At 46.2% G+C, this 25,389-nt stretch overlaps 2 protein-coding genes across 4 annotated transcripts in view; both read right to left on the bottom strand.

The window, feature by feature from the left end:
- The window catches only part of STX12 (syntaxin 12), a 38,835-nt gene extending 26,255 nt beyond the window's left edge, over positions 1 to 12,580 (bottom strand). The window contains exon 1 of one of the 2 annotated variants that reach the window (XM_002716116.5): positions 12,290 to 12,580. In XM_002716116.5, coding sequence (XP_002716162.1) covers positions 12,290 to 12,407 — 118 coding nt within the window. In that variant the 5' untranslated portion in view covers positions 12,408 to 12,580. The remainder of the gene's footprint in view (positions 1 to 12,289) is intronic. The other variant, XM_051856792.2, reaches the window with a different exon arrangement.
- Positions 12,581 to 18,767: 6,187 nt separating this feature from the next.
- The window catches only part of FAM76A (family with sequence similarity 76 member A), a 33,031-nt gene continuing 26,409 nt past the window's right edge, over positions 18,768 to 25,389 (bottom strand). For both annotated transcript variants that reach the window (XM_051856791.2, XM_002716087.5), the window contains 2 exons: positions 22,527 to 22,628; positions 18,768 to 21,049 (listed from right to left, as the gene is read on the bottom strand). In XM_051856791.2, the coding sequence (XP_051712751.1) occupies positions 20,963 to 21,049; positions 22,527 to 22,628 (189 nt within the window). In that variant the 3' untranslated portion in view covers positions 18,768 to 20,962. The remainder of the gene's footprint in view (positions 21,050 to 22,526; positions 22,629 to 25,389) is intronic.

Below are 25,389 nucleotides of genomic sequence, written 5' to 3' on the forward strand. Positions count from 1 at the left end.
GCTGCTGGCTTTGGATCGGCGCAGCGCCGGCCATGGTGGCCATTAAGGGAGTGAACCAATGGAAGGAAGACATTTCTCTCTGTCTCTCTCTCACTGTCTATAACTCTGTCTATAACACTGTCAAATAAAATATATATATATATTCTTTTTTTAAAAGAGCTCTGTAGACTTTAATTTTCACAGCAACAGTCTAAAGTAGATATACCCTTATTGTACAAACAAGAGAATGTATTTAGGGAGGTTAAATATCTTACACAAATGTAAGGGAAAAATTCAATCCCAGGTATATCACACTATGTATATCACAATGGCTAGCTTCTTCAGTTACACTGTCTATACCATAACATAGGCAAATAACACAGCTTTATGTGACCTTTTCTACCTTTTTTTGATATTTTGCTAAGACTAGGAATGGTCAAGTCTGAATCCTGATGTCTAAACCCCTGGCCTAGCCTAGGAAAACAGAGGCCCAGAGGAATTGACCATCTATCAATAAGAAGAAAAACACCAACACCAGGCCACCTGGAATCAGAACACCCATGTCCCTCACTGATTTCTGCAACAGGAGTAGAAGCTTGGTTTCTTTTGTGCCTTGCTTTCTATTTTCTCTTTTTTTGGTTGGTAGGCTGAAGAGATGTAAGCACTCATAGGTTGGAAGGTAGCTGGGTGATTTCTGGTTAGCCTGCTTTCTTTAAAAAAAAAAAAAAAAGATTTACTATTTATTTGAAGTCAGAGCTATACAGATAGAGGGAGCGATAGAGACAGATCTTCCATCTACTGGTTCACTTCCCAAACGGCCACAATGGCCAGGGCTGGGCTAGGCTAAAGCCAGGAGCTTCCTCTAGGTCTCCCACATGGGTGGCAGAGGTCCAAGCACTTGGGTTATCTTCTGCTGCTTTTCCCAGACCATTAGCAGGTAAATAAATTGAAAGTGGAGTGGCCTTGGCCGGCGCCACAGCTCACTAGGCTAATCCTCCACCTGTGCGCCAGTACTCCAGGTTCTTGGGGCACCGGTTCTGTCCCAGTTGCTCCCCTTCCAGGTCAGCTCTCTGCTGTGGCCCGGGAAGGCAGTGGAGGATGGCCCAAGTGCTTGGGCCCTGCACCCCATGGGAGACCAGGAGAAGCACCTGGCTCCTGGCTTCAGATCAGCGCGGTGCGCTGGCTGCAGTGCACTGGCCGCAATGATCATCGGGGGGTGAACCAACGGCAAAGGAAGACCTTTCTCTCTGTCTCCTCTCTCTCTCACTGTCCACTCTGCCTGAAAAAAAAGAAAGAAAGAAAGAAAGAAAGAAAGTAAGTAAGTAAGTAAGTGGAGTGGCCGGGACACAAACCTTTGCTCATATGGAATACCAGTATCATAGATGGCAGCTTTACCCACTATGCCACAGTGCTTTTTAAGAGTGTCGCCTGTCTTTTATTACAGGTAGCTGAAATACAGAACATATTAACAGAATACTCTTTGCCCAGAAGAAACACACTTATCTTCACATTTCAATAGAACTTCACAGATAACATAACACAACAGGTACAGGGCTCCTCCACCGAAGGACAGTCTCCTTTCTGGTTCTCTCTAGATTAATGATAAAGTTCCACTTGTAAAACACTGGCCTGCTCAAATGCTGGCGCAGTGGGAAAATGAGGAAACTAATCTATGTTGCATAATTTGTGAATATTATACATATAAATACAATGCTGGATGAAGCTCCTGGCTGGCCCAGCCCTGGCTGTTACAGCCAACTGGGGAATGAACCAGCAGATGGAAAATATCTGTCTCCATAACTGCACCATTCAAATAAACAAAATAAATCTTAAGGGGAAAAAAAAAGCTACTTTACAATTAACACTGACTTGCAAATAGCCCCAAGTTTGATAAGAAGCAATGATTAGGGGCCTGCACTGTGGCACAGTGGGTTAACGCCCTGGCCTGAAGCCTTGGCAACCCATAAGGGCACCGGTTCTAGTCCTGGCTGCTCCTCTTCCAATCCAGCTCTCTGCTATGGCCTGGGATAGCAGTAGAAAATGGCCCAAGTCCTTGGGCCCCTGCACCCACATGGGAGACCTGGAGGATATTCTTGGCTCCTGGCTTCAGATTAGCACAGCTCCGGCCATAGCCATCTGGGAAGTGAACCAGTGGATGGAAGACCTCTCTCTGTCTCTACCTCTCTCTGTAACTCTGTCTTTCAAATAAATAAAATAAATCTTAAAAAAATAAAAAATAAATAAAAGAAGCAATGATTAGGCAACAATGATTGCTAAGAAGATTCTTAAGCAGAAATGTAACAATCCCAGTACTTATTAGAGTATACAAGTTACTTCTCCCTAGCTAAAAAAATCACTGTATGATGGGATTCATGAAGCAAAATTTTTCAGAATTAAGAATATATAGGTTGGCCGGCGCCGCGGCTCACCAGGCTAATCCTCCACCTAGCGGCGCCGGCACACCGGGTTCTAGTCCCGGTCGGGGCGCCGAATTCTGTCCCGGTTGCCCCTCTTCCAGGCCAGCTCTCTGCTGTGGCCAGGGAGTGCAGTGGAGGATGGCCCAAGTGCTTGGGCCCTGCACCCCATGGGAGACCAGGAAAAGCACCTGGCTCCTGGCTCCTGGCTCCTGCCATCGGATCAGCGCGGTGCACCAGCCGCAGCGTGCCGGCCGCGGCGGCCATTGGAGGGTGAGCCAACGGCAAAAGGAAGACCTTTCTCTCTGTCTTCTCTCTCTCTCACTGTCCACTCTGCCTGTCAAAAAAAAAAAAAAAAAAAAAAAAAGAATATATAGGTTGGGCCAGTGCTGTGGCATAGCAGGTAAAGCTGCTACCTGCAGTGGCAGCATCCCACATGGGCACCAGTTCAAGTCTCAGCTGCTCCACTTCCAATCCAGTTCTCTGCTAATGGCCTGGGAAAAGCAATGAAAGATGGTCCAAGAGACTGAGCCCCTGCATCCAAATAGGAGACCTGGAAGAAGCTCCTGGCTCCTGGCTTCAGATCAGCCCAGCTCCAGCCATTGGGGCCACCTGGGGAGTGAACCAGTGGATGGAGGATCTCTCTTTGTCTCTCCTTCTCTCTCTGTAACTCTGCCTTTTAAATAAAACAAGACAGAGTAGGCAGAGTTACAGAGAGAGATCTTCCATTCGCTGGTTCACTACCAAACAGCTGCAACAGCTGGGGCTGGGCCAGGCTGGAGCCAGGAGTCAGGAGCTTCTTCTAGTCTTCCACGTGGGTGCAGGGGCCCAAGCACTTGGGCCATCTTCCGCTGCTTTCCCAAGCCATCAACAGGGTGCTAGATTGGAAGTGGAGCAGCCAGGACTTGATCAGGTGCCCATATGGGATGCTGGCATTGTAGTGGGTGGCTTAACCTGTTATGCCACAATGCTGGCCCCTCTACACTGTTCTATGCCCTACAAGATACATGCTTTCAAGCTTACATTCTAAGAGGGAAAAAAAAAAAAGACAGACAGACAACATATATGAAATAGTGAAATGTAACATAAAGAAAAGTCAATTTAGGTTAGGGCTGGGAATGACAAGGGTGGGCAGAGGGTACTAGTTAATATAGAATGGTCAGAGAGATCTGTCTAATAAGGTGACTTTGAGCAGAGGTCTAAAAGAAGGGAAAGATCAAGCAATGCAGCTACCTAAGAAAAGCATTCCAGACAAGAGTAATCAGTGGCCGGCGCCACGGCTCAATAGGCTAATCCTCCGCCTATGGTGCCGGCACACTGGGTTCTAGTCCCGGTCGGGGCGTCGGATTCTGTCCCGGTTGCCCCTCTTCCAGGCCAGCTCTCTGCTATGGCCCAGGAGTGCAGTGGAGGATGGCCCAAGTCCTTGGGCCCTACATGGGAGACCAGGAGAAGCACCTGGCTCCTGGCTTCAGATCAGCGCGGTGCACCGGCCGTGGTGGCCATTGGAGGGTGAACAAATGACAAAAGGAAGACCTTTCTCTCTGTCTCTCTCTCTCTCACTGTCCACTCTGCCTGTCAAAAAAAAAAAAAAAAGAGTAATCAGCACAAAGTCCCCGGTGCAGATGGAGGAACAATGGGAAAAAGGCCAGGGGGGCAGAGCAGAGTGAGCAAAAGAGATAAGACCAAAGAGGCAGTGGGCCTTGCAAACAATAAAAACTGTGAATTTTAATGAGCTGTCAAGCTACTTGTTGTGTCACAATGACCAGAATTCAAACCTGGGGCTGATTCCAATGGCTGTAATCTTCTTGCCACATTAAGTTCCTTCAATAGGCTGGCTCTTCAAGGAAACAGAATGTAGTCACACAAGGCAGGCCTGGATTTCCCAGTGTTCCACTTTGCCCCACCCTACTTATCTAAGAGTTCTCTAACTTTATAGCCCTCTGTTCCAGATAGGCTGATGTCCTTGCTCTAACCTGCTCTCCTCCCCAACTTCCTCCCACTTGGGGAAATACCCTCTGTACTCACTAGAAAGCAGCAGGGTGCCTGGCACACGGTGGGTACATAATAATTACTGATTAATTGAGCCAGCCTCCCTTGTACATTATGGACTCTCTTTAGGGTAGAAGAGGTAAATGAAGGTAAACTAGGAATAATGAGATCTGAAATCTAAGCCAGCCTTGACCACTAACCAGATAAACGGTGCTGTACCTGCCATGTCATTTTACTGGGTTTCTTTTTCACTAATTATAGATTATATTCAGATTTAACCAACATTCACTTAATACTTAGTATTTATGTGGCGCTTTTATTTTCTCTCATTAAATCTTTACAACTGTGTAGGGACTGAATGGTTTCTAAGCAAAATTCAATAATAATGGAATAGCTCTGGTCCCATGCAACAAAGTTTTTTGCAACCCAAAAGTTTGACTTAGAAGTCTCCACCTGTGACTTCACAAATACAGATTACAAATAGAATTAACTGTATGTCTCTAGAGAGCAGGGGCCAGGAACTCAATCCAGCTCTCCTGCGTGGGTGGCAGGGACCTAAGTATTTGAGCTATCACCTGCTGCCTCCCAGGACGTGTGTTAGCAGGAAGCTGGAATCCGGATAGAGGCCAGAACACAAATCCAAGCACTTGGATACGGGATGCAGACATCCGAAGTAGGTTCTTAACCATCAGGCCAAACCCCATCCCTCGATTTTCATTTTAAAATGGAAGTCCTGGCTAAAACATGTAAAGGAGCATGGAGGAAATTAACTTATTGTGCATCACAGCTAACATCCACGCTAGGAAGGAACTACTCTAAACTGAACACTCCTTCTGTGCTTCTAAATGACAGCAGAATTTGAAACCCCAAATCAAAGTCTAATCATATTGAAAGCAACTACCGGCCGGCGCTACGGCTCACTAGGCTAATCCTCCGCCTTGTGGCACCGGCACACCGGGTAGGTTCTAGTCCCAGTCGGGGCGCCGGATTCTGTCCTGGTTGCCCCTCTTCCAGGCCAGCTCTCTGCCTTGGCCAGGGAGTGCAGTGGAGGATGGCCCAAGTACTTGGGCCCTGCACCCCATGGGAGACCAGGAGAAGCACCTGGCTCCTACCATTGGATCAGCACGGTGCGCCGGCCGCGCCGGCCATTGGAGGGTGAACCAACGGCAAAGGAAGACCTTTCTCTCTGTCTCTCTCTCTCACTGTCCACTTTGCCTGTCAAAAAAGGAAAAAAAAAAGAAAAAAAAAAAAGAAAAGAAAAGAAAAAGAAAAAAAGCAACTACCATGACAGGTGGGAAAAATATTTTTCTCTTCATTTCATATAATCTGATGCTCTAATTCAGTATATTAAAAACAAATTCAACAAGAAAGCATTACTTGGCCGGCGCCGCGGCTCACTAGGCTAATCCTCCGCCTAGCGGCGCCGGCACACCGGGTTCTAGTCCCGGTCGGGGCGCCGGATTCTGTCCCGGTTGCCCCTCTTCCAGGCCAGCCCTCTGCTGTGGCCAGGGAGTGCAGTGGAGGATGGCCCAGGTGCTTGGGCCCTGCACCCCATGGGAGACCAGGAAAAGCACCTGGCTCCTGGCTCCTGCCATCGGATCAGCGCGGTGCGCCGGCCGCAGCGCACTGGCCGCGGCGGCCATTGGAGGGTGAACCAACGGCAAAGGAAGACCTTTCTCTCTGTCTCTCTCTCTCACTGTCCACTCTGCCTGTCAAAAAAAATAAATAAATAAAAAATAAAAAAAAAAATAAAAGAAAGCATTACTTACACCAAATGAGAGAACGAACACCTATGTGGTGATTATGACAAGGAAGGCATCTCAGTGTTTTAGTCTGATGACTGTGTTCATATTCTATTTTTAAATACTCGCAGCTATGATGAAAATGACCTGACGTAAGTAAAACTCTCCACTGAAAATGAGTGCTACACATCAGAGGTACACTCTTCCAGTCACCAGACCAGTGACTGAAGACGTACTGGGCTACAGAATGGGCTCTGAATTACAACTGCCTACGCCTGAGTTCTGGTTTCACCACTTCCTAGATGAGTGACCTTGAGCACAAGGCTCCACTCCTCTATGCCTCAGTTTTCTTGCCTAAAAAATGAAAATAACAGGAGAATCCTCTCACATCGTTGTTTTGAAGATGAAATGAGGTAATATGAAGCTAAATTTAGAACAATGTCTGGCATATAAAAGCACGCAATTAAGGATAGCTACTATTACTATTATCAAACTCAAGAGCAAGAAAAAATGTGCTTAGCAATGATAAAATCAATCAAGTACATAACAAATGCCAGCTACCATCCACTGCTGCTGTGCCAGGCACGAAAGAGCTCCAGAGGGATATATACTGCATAATTTTGCCACCCTCAAAAAACTAGCAGTACTCTCTCTAGGTGTATTGACAAGACCAAAAAGCATATATTAATTAAACAATACAGAATATAAGCAAGTGCTAAACTGAGGGAAAAGTGCCTGCAAATTTCTTAGAAAACAATAGCTAACATTTCTTAAGCACTTACTATGTAACAGGCACTGCTTTAAGTATTTATGTAGATTATTTCATTTAATCCTCACAATCCTACATAAATTATCCCACTCAATCCTCACTTTACATAAATTATCTCATTTAATCCTCATAAGGGATTACTATTAAGTCCATTTCTTTTTTAAAGATTTTATTTATTTCTTTGAGAGGTAGAGTTATAGGCAGTGAGAAGGAGAAACAGAGAGAAAGGTCCTCCATCTGCTAGTTCACTCCCCAAAGGCCTCAACAGCTGGAGCTGAGCCAATCTGAAGCCAGGAGCCAGGAGCTTCTTCCCAACTCTCACATGGGTGCAGGGGCCCAAGCACTTGGGCCATCTTCTACTGCTTTTCCAGGCCATAGCAGAGAGCTGGATCGAAGTGGAGCAGCAGGGACTCAAACCAGCACCCATATAGGATGCCAGCACCGCAGATGGAGATTATCCTACTGTACCAGAGCTGGCCCCTGTTAAGTCCATTATATAGATGAGCAAATTGAGAAATAGAGGAGTAAAGTGATAGGTTTATACGGTTACTAAGAAGATGATCTAGGGTTTAATTTTAAAGCCTGGTAGCATGACTCCTGTACCTGTCCACCTAACTACTAAACAAATAATATCATTTATTGAATGTCAACTACATGCCAGGCAATATACTAGGCACTTTGAAATGACATCCCCTTTTAACAATTCCAATCGTACTACAGATGGAGTAACAGACAAAAAGGGAAAATAGGGGTCGGCCATAGCGTAGTAGGCTAAGCCTCCACCTGAGGTGCCAGCATCCCATATGAGCACTGGTTTGTGTCCTGGCTGCTTCTCTTCTGATCCAGCTCTCTGTTAATGCACCAGCAGAGGGAAGATCAATCGGTCTCTCTCTCTCTCTCTGGTATTCTGCCTTTCAAATAAATAATAAATATTTTTAAAGTGAGCTTAGTTATGAGGGACAGGATTTAAACACAGCTCAAAAGATGTGTATAATTAAAATTATTTGAGGGGCCGACACTGTGGCATAGTAGGTAAGGCCACCACCGGCAGTGCTGGCATCCCATAAGGGCGCCGGTTCGAGACCGGCTGCTTCACTTCTGATCTAGCTCTCTGCCAAATAAATAAATAAATCTAAAAAAAAAAAAAAAAAAAAAAAAAAAAAAAAAAAAGATTATTTGAGAGATACAGAGAGAATGTGCTCCCAATCACTTGTTCACTTCCCAAATACTTGCAACAGCCAGGGCTGGGTCAAGCTAGGGCCCGCTGAAGCCAGGAACCAGGAACTCAATCCAAGTATCCCAAATGGGTGACAGGAACCCAATCACTTGACCCATCACCACTGCGTCTCAGGGTCTGCAGTTGAGTGCCTTAACAGGCATCTAATTGCTAGGCTAAATGCCTGCCCATAGGATTTATGTAATTTAGACAGCCAGTGAAGTAGGGAGAAGAAAGATATTAAAGAAAGGAGAAAAGAATAAAGCAAAGACCTGGAAAAAAAAAAAAAAAAAAAAAAAACAGAGTTCTCAAGCTTTAAGAAAAATGCCCTGCCTCGGGAAAAGAATGAGGAGGAGTAGGAAACGTGGCTAATATGGGTTAAGATCACAGAGAGAGAAAGTAAGGCAGAAAGTTAAGATCTGACACAGCAGACAAGAGAGCCAGCAGAGGCGCTCGAGGAGGTGGGCAGCACAACGGAGACAAGACTTTGGACACACTGCTGACAGCGCCATCCGCTGAACTGGAATGGGCGAGACCCACGACCACAGACACTAACAGTATGCTGCTGGATACAGGTGTTAGGGTGGCAATGAAACCAAAAGTAAGGGGCAGGGCCGGCGCCGTGGCTCACTTGGCTAATCCTCCGCCTGCGGCGCCAGCATCCCATATGGGCACCGGTTCTAGTCCCAGCTGCTCCACTTCCAGTCCAGCTCTCTGCTGTGGCCTGGGAGGGCAGTGGAGGATGACCCAAGTGCTTGGGCCCCGGCACCCGCGCGGAAGACCAGGAGGAAGCACCTGGCTCCTGGCTTCAGATCGCCACAGCGCCGGCCGTGGCAGCCATTTGGGGAGTGAACCAACAGAAGGAAGATCTTTCTCTTTGTCTCTCTCTCTGTCTATAACTCTACCTATCAAATAAATTAAAAAAAAAAAAAGTAAGGGGCAAATATGAAAATCACTCCAAAAGAACCACCCATAGGATGTTATAACTTAAAAGTTCAACTGTTTCTGCCTCAGCAACACTTGCCCAGACCCTTCATTCCACAGCAGGTAGAGTCCAGTGTCCTTCCTCCATCTGTACTCTACCCAGACTGATAACAACTGTTTGTACCAGGCAGTCAACCTAAGCTGTACCTGTAAAAACCCACACAGGGCACTGTGTATTAGGCAGCCAAGCTCAGCAATTCCAAGCCCACGTCTGTGGCTGAACAGCTGGGGAGAAAAAGAGCTACCCCTCAAACTTCAGTGGGCACAGGCCCGTGCAGGGCTGTGAGTTCACGCCCACCAGCTCATTCCGGCCATTTCTCAGGAGAGGTTTGGGGCACAGGCACTAACGTGACAACTGGGTAGATACAATGTCCTACGAATTTCAAAGTCCCAATTCCTCAGTAAGCAATCCCAAAGGAAGAATTTCAACTCACACGCCTACGGTCACAGGACTTGGGAGGAAGCACAGCACAAGGGGAAGAGGCAGGACGAGTTCTCAAGTGGTAGAAAAGCCTTCCTTATTCACGCACATCAACTACACACAATTTCCTGAGGGCTAAGACCCTATGCGATCTGACCCCTGGCTACCTGTCTGACCTCCTCGTGTTCCTCCTCACCCCTCTAACTGCAGTCCAGCCACACCGGCCTGCTCGCTCCTCTGGAACACGCTCAGGCCTCTGCTCCTGCCTTCTGCCTAGAACGCCTTCTTCCCAGCTTCTCACCCTCACTTCATTCAGGTATATACTCAGACGCCACCTCCTCAGACAGGTCTTCCTTGATTAACTTCCCCTCCCCCTCCCTCATTCTATATCCACTCACCCTTCCTTAGACTTCAGAGCACTTATCATTGCTCTTTATTACGTGTGTGTGTGTGTGTGTGTGCACAGAGATATATCTATCGATCTGTACAGACGTATCTCTACAGATACTCACACAGAAAGCACCACAGCTTCAGGTATCTCCTCCCCTTTCTCAAAGTGTCCTCTGGAGAGTGAACAACTTAAGTCACTTGTGTACTTGAGGTGTTAACCACTATAGATCTTTTTAGCATTAATTAAACATTATAACAAGGCAAATTTCTAGTCACAAGAGACAGATCTGGTATTGCCATTTGTTAGCTGGGTAATCATTAGTCACTTTCTCAACCCCCAAAATGGAAATCATTTTGGCAATTACTTCACAGGCTGCTTCACAATAAAATAATAAAAGTAAAGCACTTTTCGTACTGCTTGGCACTTAGCTACTGAGTTATTAAGATGTGATTCCAAAGGTCCCCTTCAGCCCAGTGTCCAGTCTACAGCTAATTCTGACCAAGACCACGACCAACGAAAGCTCTCCCAGCTTTTCCTTCCTTTTCATTCAGTCCCTACCCGGCATCTCTTGATTCCAGTCTCTCTCCCTTCCAGGTCAAGCTACACATTCCTGAAGAATTAAATCCAAGCCCCTTAGCTTAGCACGTAACGCCTTTCCCGTTAGGGCCCACCTCACCTTCCAGTGCTACTTTCTGGCACTTTCTGGAGCCCAGCACTCTACCCAAATTAAGTTACTCTACTTTCTTTCCTACCAGATGCACCTTCAGCTTTCGCACTAGCACAGTTACTCATTCCCCCTCAAATGCCCGCTTCCTCTTTACCGACAGTGTAAATCCTTTCCACTATCTTTCCAGAACTGCTCCAAATGCCATTACGCCTTTTCTAGTATCTCCCGACCGGAAACGGTTTCTCTCTCCTGAACACCTCCATAATGTTATCTGTACTTCTGGAGCTCTGATCCCCTCCACTTTAGCTTTTGGTTGTGTGTGTACCCCACACACTCCCTACTCAAAGAATCCAGGCCAGTTCCAACTTACTACACAGCCTGACATTCAAACAAACATACACTGAATGAGTACTTTAAAAATAGACATTAAAATTAGATTTGGCCTCAACAGAAACTATCTTGATCCAGAATTTTCTGATCTAGCCTGCAGTACAGATTCCTCACAAAAAGAAATGAGAATACAAAGTCATATTATTTTTTTGTTTCTGGATTGAACAGATCACATATGCTTTCCACTTCCAAATTACCCAGTCTCCCAAAACACCCTTCCATTTGGAAATGTTCTACCTGCTCACAATGTTCAAATTCAACCATGCACATTTAAATTTAAAGTCAAAATTATAGCTTATTCCTTAAAAATACAGAACATAATTGTAATTCAGGACCAACTAGTTCTACCTATTAACAGAGTGCAGCCAAGCTCACAAAAACACGGTAATAAACAAGGATGATGACCACCATGCCTCCCAGGGAAAGCTGCTGCCCGCAGTTTCTACGCTCTGAGCTTTTTCTCAGCCACAGGAAAAGCCAGCATTTGCCTCACTCACCTCGTCTCGCTCGGACCCTAATGGTGAGGAGGGAACGTTAAGACAACCAGTGGCGTTCTTACCTCCACCGTGTTTCAGCCCTAACGTGGCTGAGCCCACCAACCCCGGCTACTCTGTTGGTCAGATCAGTTCAAAGGAGTAGGAAGGGGAAAAAAGCTTCACCTGCTTCAAGTCCAAAAACACACCCTCATTCTCTGGTATGGAAGACAAACAACGTAAATGGAAGTGTTTCTGGTGAATCATCTTTATTAAAACAGAAGCCATGCCAGCCCTTCAAGTAACAGTCACTGTGTCTGATTCTCGAATTCACTACAGGAAAAACTGTGCATGAAGTCACCCAAACACAGGCACTCCCCACTTCCCTTAATTCAAAGTTGCTGATTTCCGAGGAGCCACGGGCCGGGCAGAATGTAAACCTAAAGCCTCAACCAGTAAACAACCCCCGACCCAAACCGGCCAAAGAGGAAGGCGAGCTGGGTGGGGGGAAGGCGACGACAGGAAAAACTCGCTGGCCACTGCTGCGCCAAGTCAGCGCGCTCGCGGCTCGCGAGGTGACACACGCCCCCTCCCACCCTCGGGCTGTCAGGTCCGCAGTGTCGGCCCCAGCCCGGAGCGGGCCGCACTTTCGAGCTTCAGCTGGGGCTCGGGACCCTCGGGGAGCCCGGGCCCGACGGCCTCGGGATGGCAGCCGCCGCCCCCGGCGTGCAAGGCCCGCGACGGCCTCAGGCGTGGCCCTGGCCGTACCCCCAGCCGGGCTCTACGTCCCGGAGGCCTCGGCCAGGCCTGTCTCCAGGACGCCCCCCGCCCCCCGGCTCGGTCCCCCGGCTCACTGGCTTGGCTGATGCGCTGGATGTTGCCGCTGCATGTCTGGATGATGCTGTTGAAGTCCCGGACCGGGGGCCCCGAGGGCCCCGGGTTCCGGTACAAGTCTAAAGGGCCGTAGGACATGACGAGGAGCTGAGACCGGCTCTCCCTGCACGGTGCTCCTACCGGAAGCAGCCGTCAGACAGGACCCGCAAGCTGGGAAACCGGGAAGAGAAAGGGCGGGGAAGAGGCTGAGGCTGCGTGCGCACTATCCCCGCCCCCACGCAGCGCGCACGCGTCTGCCCCGCCCGCCCCCACAGTGCGCAGGCGCCGCTGGGACTGGACCTGGCTTAGGGATGCGGGGCGGGGCGGTGACGTCACCCAGTTTGGGGACTGAGTTTAGATGAGCTTGGGTGGCAGTCTTTCTCGCCAGAGCACAGTGACAGGAGGCATGGATTTTTGATTCCCCTACGATTTGTACCAGATGATCTCAGCCCCTACATCTTACTCTGTTTTGAGAATTCAGGCCAAATATGGGAGAAACTCAGATCTGTAACTGTCACCCAAAATTCCTCACTCTGCTTCCATCCCCTAAGGCTTTGGTAGTATTTGTGGAGGACTTTTATGGTTTCCAATTCACTTTTTTTTTTTTAAAGATTTATTTTTATTTGAAAGGCAAAGTTACAGAGCCAGAGGTAGAAGAAGCAGAGAGACATCCGTTGGTTCACTCCCCAGATGGCCACAAAGGCTGGAGCCAGGAGCCAGGAACTTCTTTCCGGTCTCCCACATGGGTGCAGGGGCCCAAGTACTTGGGCCATCTTCTACTGCTTTCCTAGGCCATACAGAAAGCTGGATGGGAAGTGGAGCAGCAGGGACTCGAACCGGCGCCCATATGGGATGCTGGCACTGCAGGTGGCGGCTTTACCTACTACACCACAGTGCCAGCCCCTCCAATTCACTTTTATTTGGTGAAAATGTACTATGTATGAATCCTCACTGCAATTCACTTATTCATAAGCTGTTTCACAGCAAGGAATGGTGCTCTATTCACATGTTTAAGAGACGTAATGTTAGAGTTGGATTGCTCTTGCCACCCCAAAAACGCTCCAAGAGACTTTCTCTCATGCAATTAACAAAGGGTAAGGTTTATTGATGATCCGACATGTCGGGGCCCCCGTCCCAGTACAGGTGAGCGGCCCCAAATAGTCTTGGGTTGGGGTTTTTATACACGTTTAAACAAAGAAAATCAATCATTGCATAGATCAGACAGAGGTATAGAGTAAACAATTGATACAAGTTAAGTGATTTTACAACCAGTTGATTTATGAATACAGGGAGTACAGGATATCGAGTAAGGGCCTGATTAGACCTCAGAGAACCATATGGCCTATACAGGGAGTATCAAAAAGCCTCCTATTGCCAAAAGGGAGGGCCACACAACAAACACAACAAGGTTGCAGGAACTGCCTTGATGATACCTAGGAATGCAGCCGAATGGCGATAAGGGACACATGGTGGGGTCAGGGTTCCAGGAGGCAAAGAGATATACAGTGACTTCTTCTATCTTACTTAGGTGAAACTAAGGTTACGCTCACATTGGGGTAATTTACTGACTAATTAACTTTATAGAGAATGGCTATGCAGAGCAAGGCTAACGAGGTCAGGAAAGTTCACCAGAGGAGGTGGGGGTGGGGAGCGGCTTTTAACTTTTTAACCCTTCAGTAATAGTCTATTTTTTAAAAAAAATATTTATTTATTTGAAAGGCAGAGTTGCAGAGAGAGATCTTACATCTGCTGGTTCACCCCCTAGATGACCACAATGGTCAGCACCTGGCCAGGCCAAAGCCAGAGGCTTCGTCCGGGTTTCCCACATGGGTGATAGGGGCCCAAGGGCTTGAGCCATCTTCTACTGCTTTTCCCAGGTCATTAGCAGGGAGCTGGATGGGAATTGGAGCCATCAGGATAGAACCAGTGCCCCTGTGGGACGACGGAGTCGCAGGCAGCGTCTTAACCTGCTACACCACAACACTGCTGCATAACAGTCTCTTTGTTTAGACTCCTAAAATTTAAAAATCATTCCCTTAAGTAATTTAGAGTGCAAGACCATCACGTTCCCGTAGAAGAATGCATTTGGGGAGCCTATAGTAGAAGGAAAGACGTGGATAGGATTTTGGTTTGGGAGGCGTTCAGATGATAAGTGAAGGGGAACTGGCAGCGCTTCCTCTGTGCGCCAGCCTCACCCCATTCCAGCCTCTTTGCAATCTCTGGGAAATGTAAAGAAAGGAAGCAGCTTGTCTGTGTGGGTGGGACCTCCGAAAGTGTGAGTGGCTCTGTATTCAGCCTTGGGGCTTTACCAAGCGGGGTTATCTCTATTTTTCATTCGTGCATTTATGAAAGCATTTTTTTATCTATAGAAAAAGATATCACTGAGGGATCTCGCTTTGATTATCAAAACCCTGCTTCTTAGAACCCATAGTTTTGTGTAAAGTCTTATAGCAAATCATGTAAATTGTACTTTTTAACCAATACAATAGTCTTGGAAATTTTTCATTTACATATGACGCTATTTAAAGTGAAGTTCAGGAAAGATTTTTTTTTCTCCTAGGAATTGAAAATATAGTTGTTGTTTTATTTCTCTATGCAGAATAAAAGTGGTTTTCCATCTGTGCATCTTTTGGAGCAGTAAATCCGTGCCTTGCAAATACTAGATGTCAAATAGACAATTTTTGTAGTAACATAGGAATAATAAAAAATGGTCAGTCCTTTTAAATGCCCCTTAGGTACCAGGCAGTGCAAACATGTTTTACATACATTATCAGTGACCCCCAAAGTAAAGCCCATCGGGTACAGACCACTTGTAGTGTGACAAAGTGAAGTTTATTAACCTACCACAAAGCAGACTGCACACCCGGAGTTTCATGGGTATATCACCACTCATGGGAAGAGAGGGGTGACTCCAGGATCGGGGCAAACACAGAGTAGAGGTAAAGTATGAAAGAAGCAGTGCTTTGATATTTTCAAAGCACATCATCAGACCTAAACTAACAAAAGGACTCAGGATCCCGTTTCCTTGGAAACTACCATGTTGTATCTGGAAACCCCTTATCTGAAACTCCACATCTGGGTTAGAAATTAAGGCCAGTTCTTTGTGTCAAAATAACTCAGCTCTTCCAGATAAAAATGGAATATTCTGCCCTTATCAATATTTCAAAGAGAACATCTTCTGAAAATCTATGATTTTGAAAAATAAGATCTGGGGCCGGCGCCGCGGCTCACTAGGCTAATCCTCTGCCTGCAGCGCCAGCACACCGGCTTCTAGTCCCGGTTGGGGCGCTGGATTCTGTCCCGGTTGCCCCTCTTCCAGGCCAGCTCTATGCTGTGGCCCGGGAGTACAGTGGAGGATGGCCCAGGTCCATGGGCCCTGCACCCCATGGGAGACCAGGAGAAGCACCTGGCTCCTGGCTTCAGATCAGAGCGATGCACCTGCCATTGGAGGGTGAACCAACGGCAAAGGAAGACCTTTCTCTCTGTCTCTCTCTCACTGTCCACTCTGCCTGTCAAAAATAAATAAATAAATAAGGCCTGGAGCCGGCGCTGTGGCACAGTGGGTTAAAGCCCCAGACTGCAGTGCTAGTATCCCATATAGGCACCAGTTCGAGTCCCAGCTGCTCCTCCTCCAATCCAGCTCTTTGCTGTGGCCTGGGAAGGCAGTAGAAGATGGCCCAAGTGCTTGGGACCCTGCACCTGTGTGTGAGACCTGGAGGAAGCTCCTGACTCCTAGCTTCGGATCAGCTCAGCTCTGGCCGTTGCGTTCATTTGGGGAGTGAACCAACAGAATGGAAGACTTTTCTCTCTGGCTCTACCTCTCTCTGTAACTCTTTCAAAGAAATAAAATAATTCTTTAAAAAAAAAAAAAGTCTGCCAGCTCTCTGTCCTCTTGTTAATTAATGAAATAATCTTCACAGGTTTGCACCCATCAAGCAAGGTTAGTGCATTGACACAGATAAGGAAACTGGTGTTCTCTAGGGACTCTAGGTATTTTCCCAATGTCACATAGCTGGTGAGCAGTAGAGCCAGCATTCTACGCCTACCTGCACACACACAGAAGTATTTCAAAAACCACGGATAGTTCATAGCAGCAAATTTTTAAAACTAAACAGCATTTTTCTGAACTTAATTTTTGAGTTATAACTGATATGCAACAGAATGCCCAGACATTAAGTGTGGTTCAGTGAAATTTGGCGCTTGTATACACCCACGTAACTACCACCTAATCCAAGACAAAGAGCATTCTCATCATCACACCAGAAAACTCCCTTGACTTATGCTTCTTTCCAATCGATTTCCCTCATCTCCAGAAATCACTTTCTGATTTTTTTAATCACTGCCGATTAGTTTTGCCTATTCTTGGACTTCATACTTGATGTATTCTTTAGTGTTTGGCTTGTTTCAGTTACACAATGTTTTTGAGATTTGCCCATGATGTTGCACATATCAGTAGTTTGGTCTTTTTTATTACCAAGTAGTAGTTCATCAGATGAATGCATTTCAATTTGACTATTATTAATGGGCACTTGGATTGTCTCCAGTTTGGAAACTACAGTGTGAAGACTGTGTGAAGAAGGCCATAGTAGCATTTATTTTTACTAATTTCAAATTGGAAACAGCCTGAATAGCCATCAATAGCAGAGTAGATAAACTATGACATGATAGGGCACAGAAATAATGAACAGGGGTCAGTGTTATGATGCAGTGAGTTAAGCACCACTTGTGATGTTGGCATCCCGTATAGGCCTTGGCTGGAATCCTGGCTTCTTCACTGCTGATCCGGCTCCCTATTAATGTGCCTGGGAAAGCAACAAAAGATGGCCTAAGAGCTGGGGCCCTGCCGCCATGTAGGAGACCCAGATGGAGCCCCAGGCATCTGGGTGTGGCTTGGCCCAGCCCCAGCCATTGAAGCCATTTGGGGAGCAAACCAGCAGATAGAAGATCTCTCTTAATCACTCCCTCCCTCTTGCTCTCTCTCTCCCTCTTTCTCTTTAACTCTGCTTTTCAAATAAATATATCTTAGGGGAAAAAAAAAAAGATTTACTGCTGGGTGAACAAGATGGATGATCTCTTCCAAATATAATGTGTAGCTAAAGAAGCCAGGCACAAAATGAGTAGAGCCTCTGTTATTCCATTTTTATTGTTTATGATTGGCAAAAATTAAACCATATTATTAAAGTCAGAATATGGGAAGAGGGGTAGCGACTGTGGCACAGTGGGTTAAGCCTCTGCTTGGGAGGCATATGTTCCACATCAGAGTGCCTAGAATCGAATCCTTCTTCCAACCCACCTTCCTGCTAACGCACACCCTGGGAAGCAGCAGATGATGGCTCAAGTTCTTGGGTCCCTGCCAGCCACCTGGGAGACCTGGATGGTCATGCCCTCTCGGGCACTAGATATGGTACCAATAAACAAAGTCTCCAGAGATGAAGCTGGCCCTCAGCTTTTGAATCTTGCCAGCTGTGAGAATCCAGACATCAAGGAACAGAAACATGTTACCCAAGTGCCTTGCCCAAATTCTTGACCAACAGGATCTAGGTTGAAATGGTTGTTTGGAGCCACTAGACTTTGGGGTCATGTTATACAGCAGTAATAACCCAATAGCTCTGGAACTCCTAAGTTTTGACTTTCTTGAGGATGGCCCTTCCTCCAGATCCTCGAGCTGGCCATCTGTTGAGGAGGACAGCTAGACTGCAGGGAACACATGGTCTTACACTGCAAAGGGCGGAGGCCAAGTTTGCTGAATTGTTTTGAGGGTAAGAGTACTTGAAGGCCGCCCTGAAGTGCTGGATGACACCCTGCTCCGTGTATATTCTTTCCTTAGAGTGGTTTTTTTAAGGCTGATAAATGGAGAAATCAACACAATACAGGTGGTCAGAAACTGTCTACAAAGCTAAATTTCAACCTGAGAAAGTCCACTGTCTTTGAGTTTATAGAAGAGAATGACCAGGATGTAACAATGACAGTGTTTGAGAGACACCTGTTTCTAATTTTAAAACCTGCTAGTCGGCAGCAGGGCTGTTTCTCTCCTTCTTTTGAAATGGCCTCTCGGAAAGCTTTCACTCATACCTTATGAAGATTCATCCTGTGTTATTTTTTGGATAGTAATGGTTAATGTAAAAATCAAGGAGCAATGGTGTTGTGGTGTTGTCCAGTATTTCACTAAGTGGAAGCCCCGTGAGGACAGTAACTTTGTTGGTTTTTTCACTGCTGTATGCCCACTGCCCAGCCCATTGCCTATCACAAAACAAACATTTAAACTGGATAAATAAAATTACAGAAGGGACAGAGAGAATGCGTTAATTCTTTGATGGACATGAAACTCCTTATCAGCAAAGTTAGTTTTTTAATGTTTTTAGTCTACAAGTAAGAGAAACTGTTTTCTAGGTTTGAAAGGATAATGGATATGTCTATCAATGAGCCAGCAAGAAACAGATAAAAACAAAAACTAGGATATTTGAGTCAATATGAATTTTTATTAACACACATTTGTCAAAGTCTATACAAACCAAAACATTCCTGTGTTTTAAAATGTCCATTATTACAAACATACAAAGAAACAAAAAGTGTTACCAAAAGTTAGCTACTCAATTTCATGGTAAAACAGTGCCATGATTTTTAAAAATCAAAATTTTCAAGACTGAGGTTTCTTCCTTCCCTTTTAGGAACTTACGGAAAGTTAGAAAATGTGTGGATTTGCTTTTTATTAAATGCTAAGACCTTAAAAAAAAGATTTTTGTATAAAACTAAACATGTTTTCATATTGTTTATACTTCACATAACAGAGTTTTTCAGTCTTTAAAATTAAAAAAAAAAAGACTAAATTTTGCAAATCTTCTCCCCAAGGTCAATGCAAATGCATCTGAAAAATATTATCTCACAGTTGATCTTTACCTAAGAGTTTCTCATTCAAAAAGTTACAGAACTGTGTAGCGCTGTCATTTCCCTTGCTCACAGGGGAAAAGTCCATGACTCCCTGGGTGACACAGAAGCAACATGGTCCACTGCATCCCTTTCCTATTTCCACATCTCTGTCCAATTCTGCGCAGGGCTCCGGACTTAGGAGAACGCCACCACAAATCACAGAGCACCTGCTTTTAGGACACTTCTAGCAAGCTATGCCGACCACCCCAGCGTGGAGGTGCCAAGGCCCGCTGCCCTCACAATGGCCTCTACTTGTGCTCTCCTGCATTGACGACTCCAGGGTCGTTGGTTTTGCTGTTTTATGGCACATGACTCCCTCCCTAATTCCTTTCAGAAACAGCACACAGAGGACCTGCAAGTGTGGCTACCAGTGCGAATCCATCCCCTTTCTGGAAAAGCAAATCCATGTGCCCAGTGGATCAAGAGAGGAAGACAGGGCACACACCGCTCTGGCTGCACTCCGGCTGCTCCTGAGAAGCCCGTTTTCACTCTTGTTCCACTGACAGCAGGGAGTGTACAGGCTGGGATGGGTGAGGAGGAGTGGGGAGAAGGTACAGTGATAGGATTTCTCCCAATCAGACGCAGAGTCCACACCTGAGCAGCTGTACGAACCCCAGAAATACTCTTACAGTTCAAATATTATCCTGTTTTGAATTTGCTCATGTTAAAAAAAAAAAAAAAACTGAGATAAGAAGTAAAAGGTCTTCTTTCAAAAAGAAGTGGCAGTGAGAATTTAAAAGCAACCACAAAAAACAATCAGGAAAGAGGTGAGGAGGGAAGTGTCCAGTACAACCTGGACGACTTTTTTCTCTGCCCTTACTTAAAAAGACAGACTGTTAAATCTTTGCTCCCTCCCTTAAGCATCTCCTTAAATGCTCTTCCAAGAAATCCTCCAAAAGGCACTTAACTCCATACGTATGTATTGAAATTGTTTCACCTTAGCAATCAGTTTTCAGAGACTCCAAGGTAACAACAAAAGATCTGATTCTTTTACTAAAAGCTAGAGAACAGGACTGTTTTTTGTTTCAAGAGGTGTTGCTTTTACAAGAACAGGCTAGTCTACTGTTACTCCTTTTTCAAGAAAAGTTTCTTGTTTTAAAAAATAAATAAAACTCTGGCTATACATAGTACAAAGTTCATACATAATATACCTGGAAAAAAACCCAAGAATATACCCTGAAGCAATTTTTTTTTTTTTTTTTTTTTTGAGAGATAGCTTCTTCCATTGTACCAAGTCTGAAGGTGGCAGTTTTCAAAGTTCAGAGGGCGGCAGTGATACGTGATGAACACCAAGCTAGTTGCTCCAATGGCAGGATGCAGTGATGGACAAAAGCAATCATTCTGCACATAACACGGAGCAGTTACCACCACAAAAAACAAACAAACAAACAAAACCAAAGAGGAGTACCGAGAGAGAGAGAAAGAGGGAGAGAGGGAAAGAGAAAGAGAGAGAGAGAGAGGGAGGGAGAGAGAGAAGCAGATGGGCGGGGATATGGGGATGGGACAGAGGAGAGGAGACAGAGAGGAGCCCGAAAGCGCACACACTCGAGCATGCAGTCATAACGCAGGTGTCTCCATTCAGCCCACTGCAGTCACACAAAGAAAGATAACTGTAATAAAATAGAGATTTCTTAAGAAAGCTTGCAATTCCCAGAGAACAGCCAGGTCTCCAACTCTAACCCCGGGTGACTCCATTTGCTGTCGCTGGAGCGCCTCCCTGTGGTCTATCATGGTGAGGTTATAGCTCCTGACTTCTCAGATTTCTTACTCTTGGACAAGGCTGCTGCTTGCTTCAGGAGCTCTCGGTTCTTGGCCTAAAAAAAAAAAAAAAAAAAAAAAAAAAAAATCAGCCAAGAAGAACCTTTAGCAGGATAGATGCAAAGCAGATAAGTGTAGATAAGTGTAGATGCAAACAATGTAGGGGGTTAGGAAGACAGGAATAATTCTAGAGACAGAAAACAACAAAAAGTTCTAGGACTTCACACTTGGCTCAGCAAAAACCGCTGCAGGTTAATCAGCCCACCTTAATCTCTTGGGACTCATTGTTACAAATGGATGCTTCATGTAATAAGAACAAACCAGGGCCAGCGCTGTGGCATAGTAGGTTAAGCCTCTGCCTGCAACGCCAGCATCCCATATAGGCACTGGTTCATATCCCAGCTCATCCTCTTCTGATCCAGCTCTCTGTTAATGGCCTGGGAAAGCAGTGAAAGATGGCCTAAATGCTTGGACCCCTACACCCATGTGGGAGACCTGGAAGAAGCCCCTGGCTCTGCACTGGCCCAGCTCCAGTCATTGTGACTATTTGGGGAGTGAACCAGTGGATGAAGACCTCCTCTGTGTCTCTTCCTCTCTCTGTCTGTAACTCTACCTCACAAATTTAAAACAACAAAAACAAACAAGCCAGAGAGTACTTTCATGGGGGCGAAAAACAGAATTTATAATTCATAAAACTGGTTTATTAAAAAATCAAAAAATTAATTCCATTCTTTTTAAGGAGAAAAGATCAGAACACATCCAAGAGTAAAACAACAAAAAATATCTAAAAGAAAGATTAGTGTGATTCATCAATGCTTAGAGAAAAAAGAAATCTAAGAGAAAATCATTTAAAAACAATCACATAGGCATATTAAGGCAGAGGGGGTTAAGCCAACACTTTGGAGCCTGCCTCCCATATTAGTGCCTGGAATCGAATCCTGGCTACTCCACTTCAGATCTAGCTTCCTACTAATGAACACCCTGGGAGGTAGCAGTTGATGGACCAAGTACTTGGGTTCCTGCCACCCAAGTAGGATACCTGGATGGAGTTCCTGGCTCCTGGCTTCAGCCTGGCTAAGCCCTGGCTGTTGCACTGAAGGCATTTGGGGAGTGAACCAGCAGACAGAAGATATCTCTGTCTGTATTTCAGTAAATCTTTTGTTTGTTTTAATTTGAAAGGCAGAGTTACAGAGAGGGAAAGGAAGAGATAGATTTTCCATCCTCGGGATCACTCCCCAAATGGTCCACTGGCCAGGGATGAACCAAGCCAAAGCCAAGAGCTTCATCCAGGTCTTCCACATGGGTGCGAAGGCCTAAGAACTTGGGCCATCTTCTACTGCTTTGCCAGGCACATTAGTAGGGAGCTGGATTGGAAGTGGAGCAGCCCAGACATGATCCAGCACCCATACGCGATGCCAGAATTGCAGGTCTCAGCTTAACCCATTGCATCACAACACCAGCCCCTCAACCAATCTTAAACACCTCCCAGAACATCTACGTACATCAGAGTTACCATATAATTTAAGTAGTCACCTGCAATTGTTCTGTGACTTCTTTGTGGGTTTTCTCCATCTGGTTCATTTTGGCCCTCATTTGAGATTCCTGGTACTGAAAATCAGCCTTCAGCTCTGTAATCTAAGGGAAAAGAGGAAGAGTGATTAGAAGAAATGTCTGTGCAACAAAATGTGTTTTAGTGGTGGATGTCTGGCCCACTGTTGGACACCCACATCCCACATCAGTGCCTCGTTCCAGTCTTGGTTACTCCACTTCTGATCCAGCTTCCTGCTAACACTCAACCTAGGAAGGCAACAGATGATAGCTCAAATACCTGGCTCCCTGCCACCCATGTGGGAGACCTGGATTGAGTTCTAGGCGCCTGGCTTCAGCCTGGCCCAGCTGACTTTTGCAGGCATTTGGGGAACAAATCCATGTTTGGGAAATCTCTCTCCATCTGTCTCTCTCTGGCTTCCAAATAAAATGAAGATAAATAAATTTTAAAAATTAAAAAGAAAAGTGGCTTTCTATCAGAGAGCTGAATGATCCCCACAACTGACCAATTCAGGGCTCTCCTGCAGTCCTTACCCAAATCAAAGCCAACGTATTCTATATCCTATTTTTTTTCTAACACTTTTCCTGAAGATTATACAAAATCCCAAACATTTCTGATACATACCACTAACAAGAACAAACACGTTTTTTTAAAAAGATTTATTTTATTATTTGAAAGCAGAGGGGCCAGCATTGTGGCATAGTGGATGGAGCCTCCACCTGAAGTGCTGGCATCCCATATGGGTGCCGGTTCTAGTCCCGGCTGCTCCTCTTTTGATCCAGCTCTCTGCTATGGCCTGGGAAAGCAGTAGAAGATGGCCCAAGTCCTTGAGCCCCTGCACCTGCATGGGAGATCTGTAGGAAGCTCCAGGCTCCTGGCTTCAGATCGGCGCAGCTTTGACCATTGTGGCCATCTGGGGTGTGAACTAGCGGATGAAAGACTTCTTTCTCTCTCTCCGCCTGTGCCTCTCATAACTCTGCCTTTCAAATAAATAAACAAATCTTTTTAAAAAAAGAAAGCAGAGCTACAGAGAGAGGGAGAGACAGAGAGAGAAAGTGAGAGATCTTTCATCTGCTAGTTCACTCCCCAAGTGGTTGCCAACAGCCAGGGCTGAGCCAGGCAGAAACCAAGAACTGACTTAGGCCACCTTGCGCTGCTTTCCCAGGTGCATTAGCAGGGAGCTGGATAGGAAGTGGAGCAGCCTGGACTTGAACTGGGATTACTAGCATTTCAGGCAGCGGCTTTAATGGCTACACAGCAATGCTGGCCCCATAACTAACAAGATTTTTAGATTTCATGTGTTTGATGTAAATCAACAACCCTCCAAATAATCACTTCCAAATAAAACAATGACATCAAATGACTGATGATTTGAGAGAAGCCACGAGAGTTAACAGCTGCTGCCAATTACTGAACTTTTACCATGTTCTGTTCTACAAAGACTATTTAACTCAATCTTTACGATAAGCCTGTGGGACTAGTATACTCTTTTTATAAACAAGAAAGCTGAGGTTCTGGCTTTGATCATTCAGTCAGCAAATAACAGAAGGCGATTTCAAACCCAAGACCCCCCTTCTGTTGACTTGGCTATTCAAGGAGCAAGAGAAAGGCCACACGAATCCCAGGAGTGATGTGTGACCTGAGTTGTTGGTTTTGTTTGTTTGTTTGTTTGTTTGTTTTGACAGGCAGAGTGGACAGTGAGAGAGAGAGGAGACAGAGAGAAAGGTCTTCCTTTGCCATTGGTTCACCCTCCAATGGCCGCCACGGCCGGCACGCCACGGCCGGCACACCGTGCTGATCCGAAGCCAGGAGCCAGGTGCTTCTCCTGGTCTCCCATGGGGTGCAGGGCCCAAGCACTTGGGCCATCCTCCACTGCACTCCCGGGCCACAGCAGAGAGCTGGCCTGGAAGAGGGGCAACCGGGACAGAATCCGGCGCCCCAACTGGGACTAGAACCCGGTGTGCCGGCGCCGTAAGGCGGAGGATTAGCCTAGTGAGCCACGGTGCCGGCCGACCTGAGTTTTGAGGTATAGCAGCAACAGGACCATCAGGTGAAGAGAAGGGCATCCAAGCAAAGGGAACGTACGGGCACAGGCAGAGTAGCAACAGGATAACTGAGATCATTCAAATGACTGATGAGGGTGGGGAGAGTGGCAGTGAGGCTAGAGCTGATGTGGAAGAGCCTGTGTTCTTTTTTTTTTTTTTTTTTTGGACAGGCAGAGTGGACAGTGAGAGAGAGAGACAGAGAGAAAGGTCTTCCTTTGCCGTTGGTTCACCCTCCAATGGCCACCGCGGCCGGCGCGCTGCGGCCGGCACACCGCGCTGATCCGATGGCAGGAGCCAGGAGCCAGGTGCTTTTCCTGGTCTCCCATGGGGTGCAGGGCCCAAGCACCTGGGCCATCCTCCACTGCACTCCTTGGCCACAGCAGAGAGCTGGCCTGGAAGAGGGGCAACCGGGACAGAATCCGGCGCCCCGACCAGGACTAGAACCCGGTGTGCTGGCGCCGCAAGGCGGAGGATTAGCCTAGTGAGCCGCGGCGCCGGCCCGAGCCTGTGTTCTAAGCCAAACAGTGTGACCTTGATCTTCAAGTGTCTGAGAAATAACCTACTATTTGTTTTTGCTTCTTTTAAAGCCCTGAGTCTGCAAGGCAGTGGAAACAAGTATTCATTTGATCTCTATTTGGCAAAAATCCTTTTCTGTGCCACTAATGAAGAGAATATAATTGGGTCCAATTTCAAATGACAGTGAATATGGCTCTCTTCCATGAATCTCCACCTTAAGGCAAGAGGAAAGCACAGTACAGTACAGAGAACAGTCAAGTCAGAAAGACCTGTGTTGAGAGGACTG

This window comes from Oryctolagus cuniculus, chromosome 7 (genome assembly GCF_964237555.1).
Source record: "Oryctolagus cuniculus chromosome 7, mOryCun1.1, whole genome shotgun sequence".
Classification (NCBI taxonomy): domain Eukaryota; kingdom Metazoa; phylum Chordata; class Mammalia; order Lagomorpha; family Leporidae; genus Oryctolagus; species Oryctolagus cuniculus.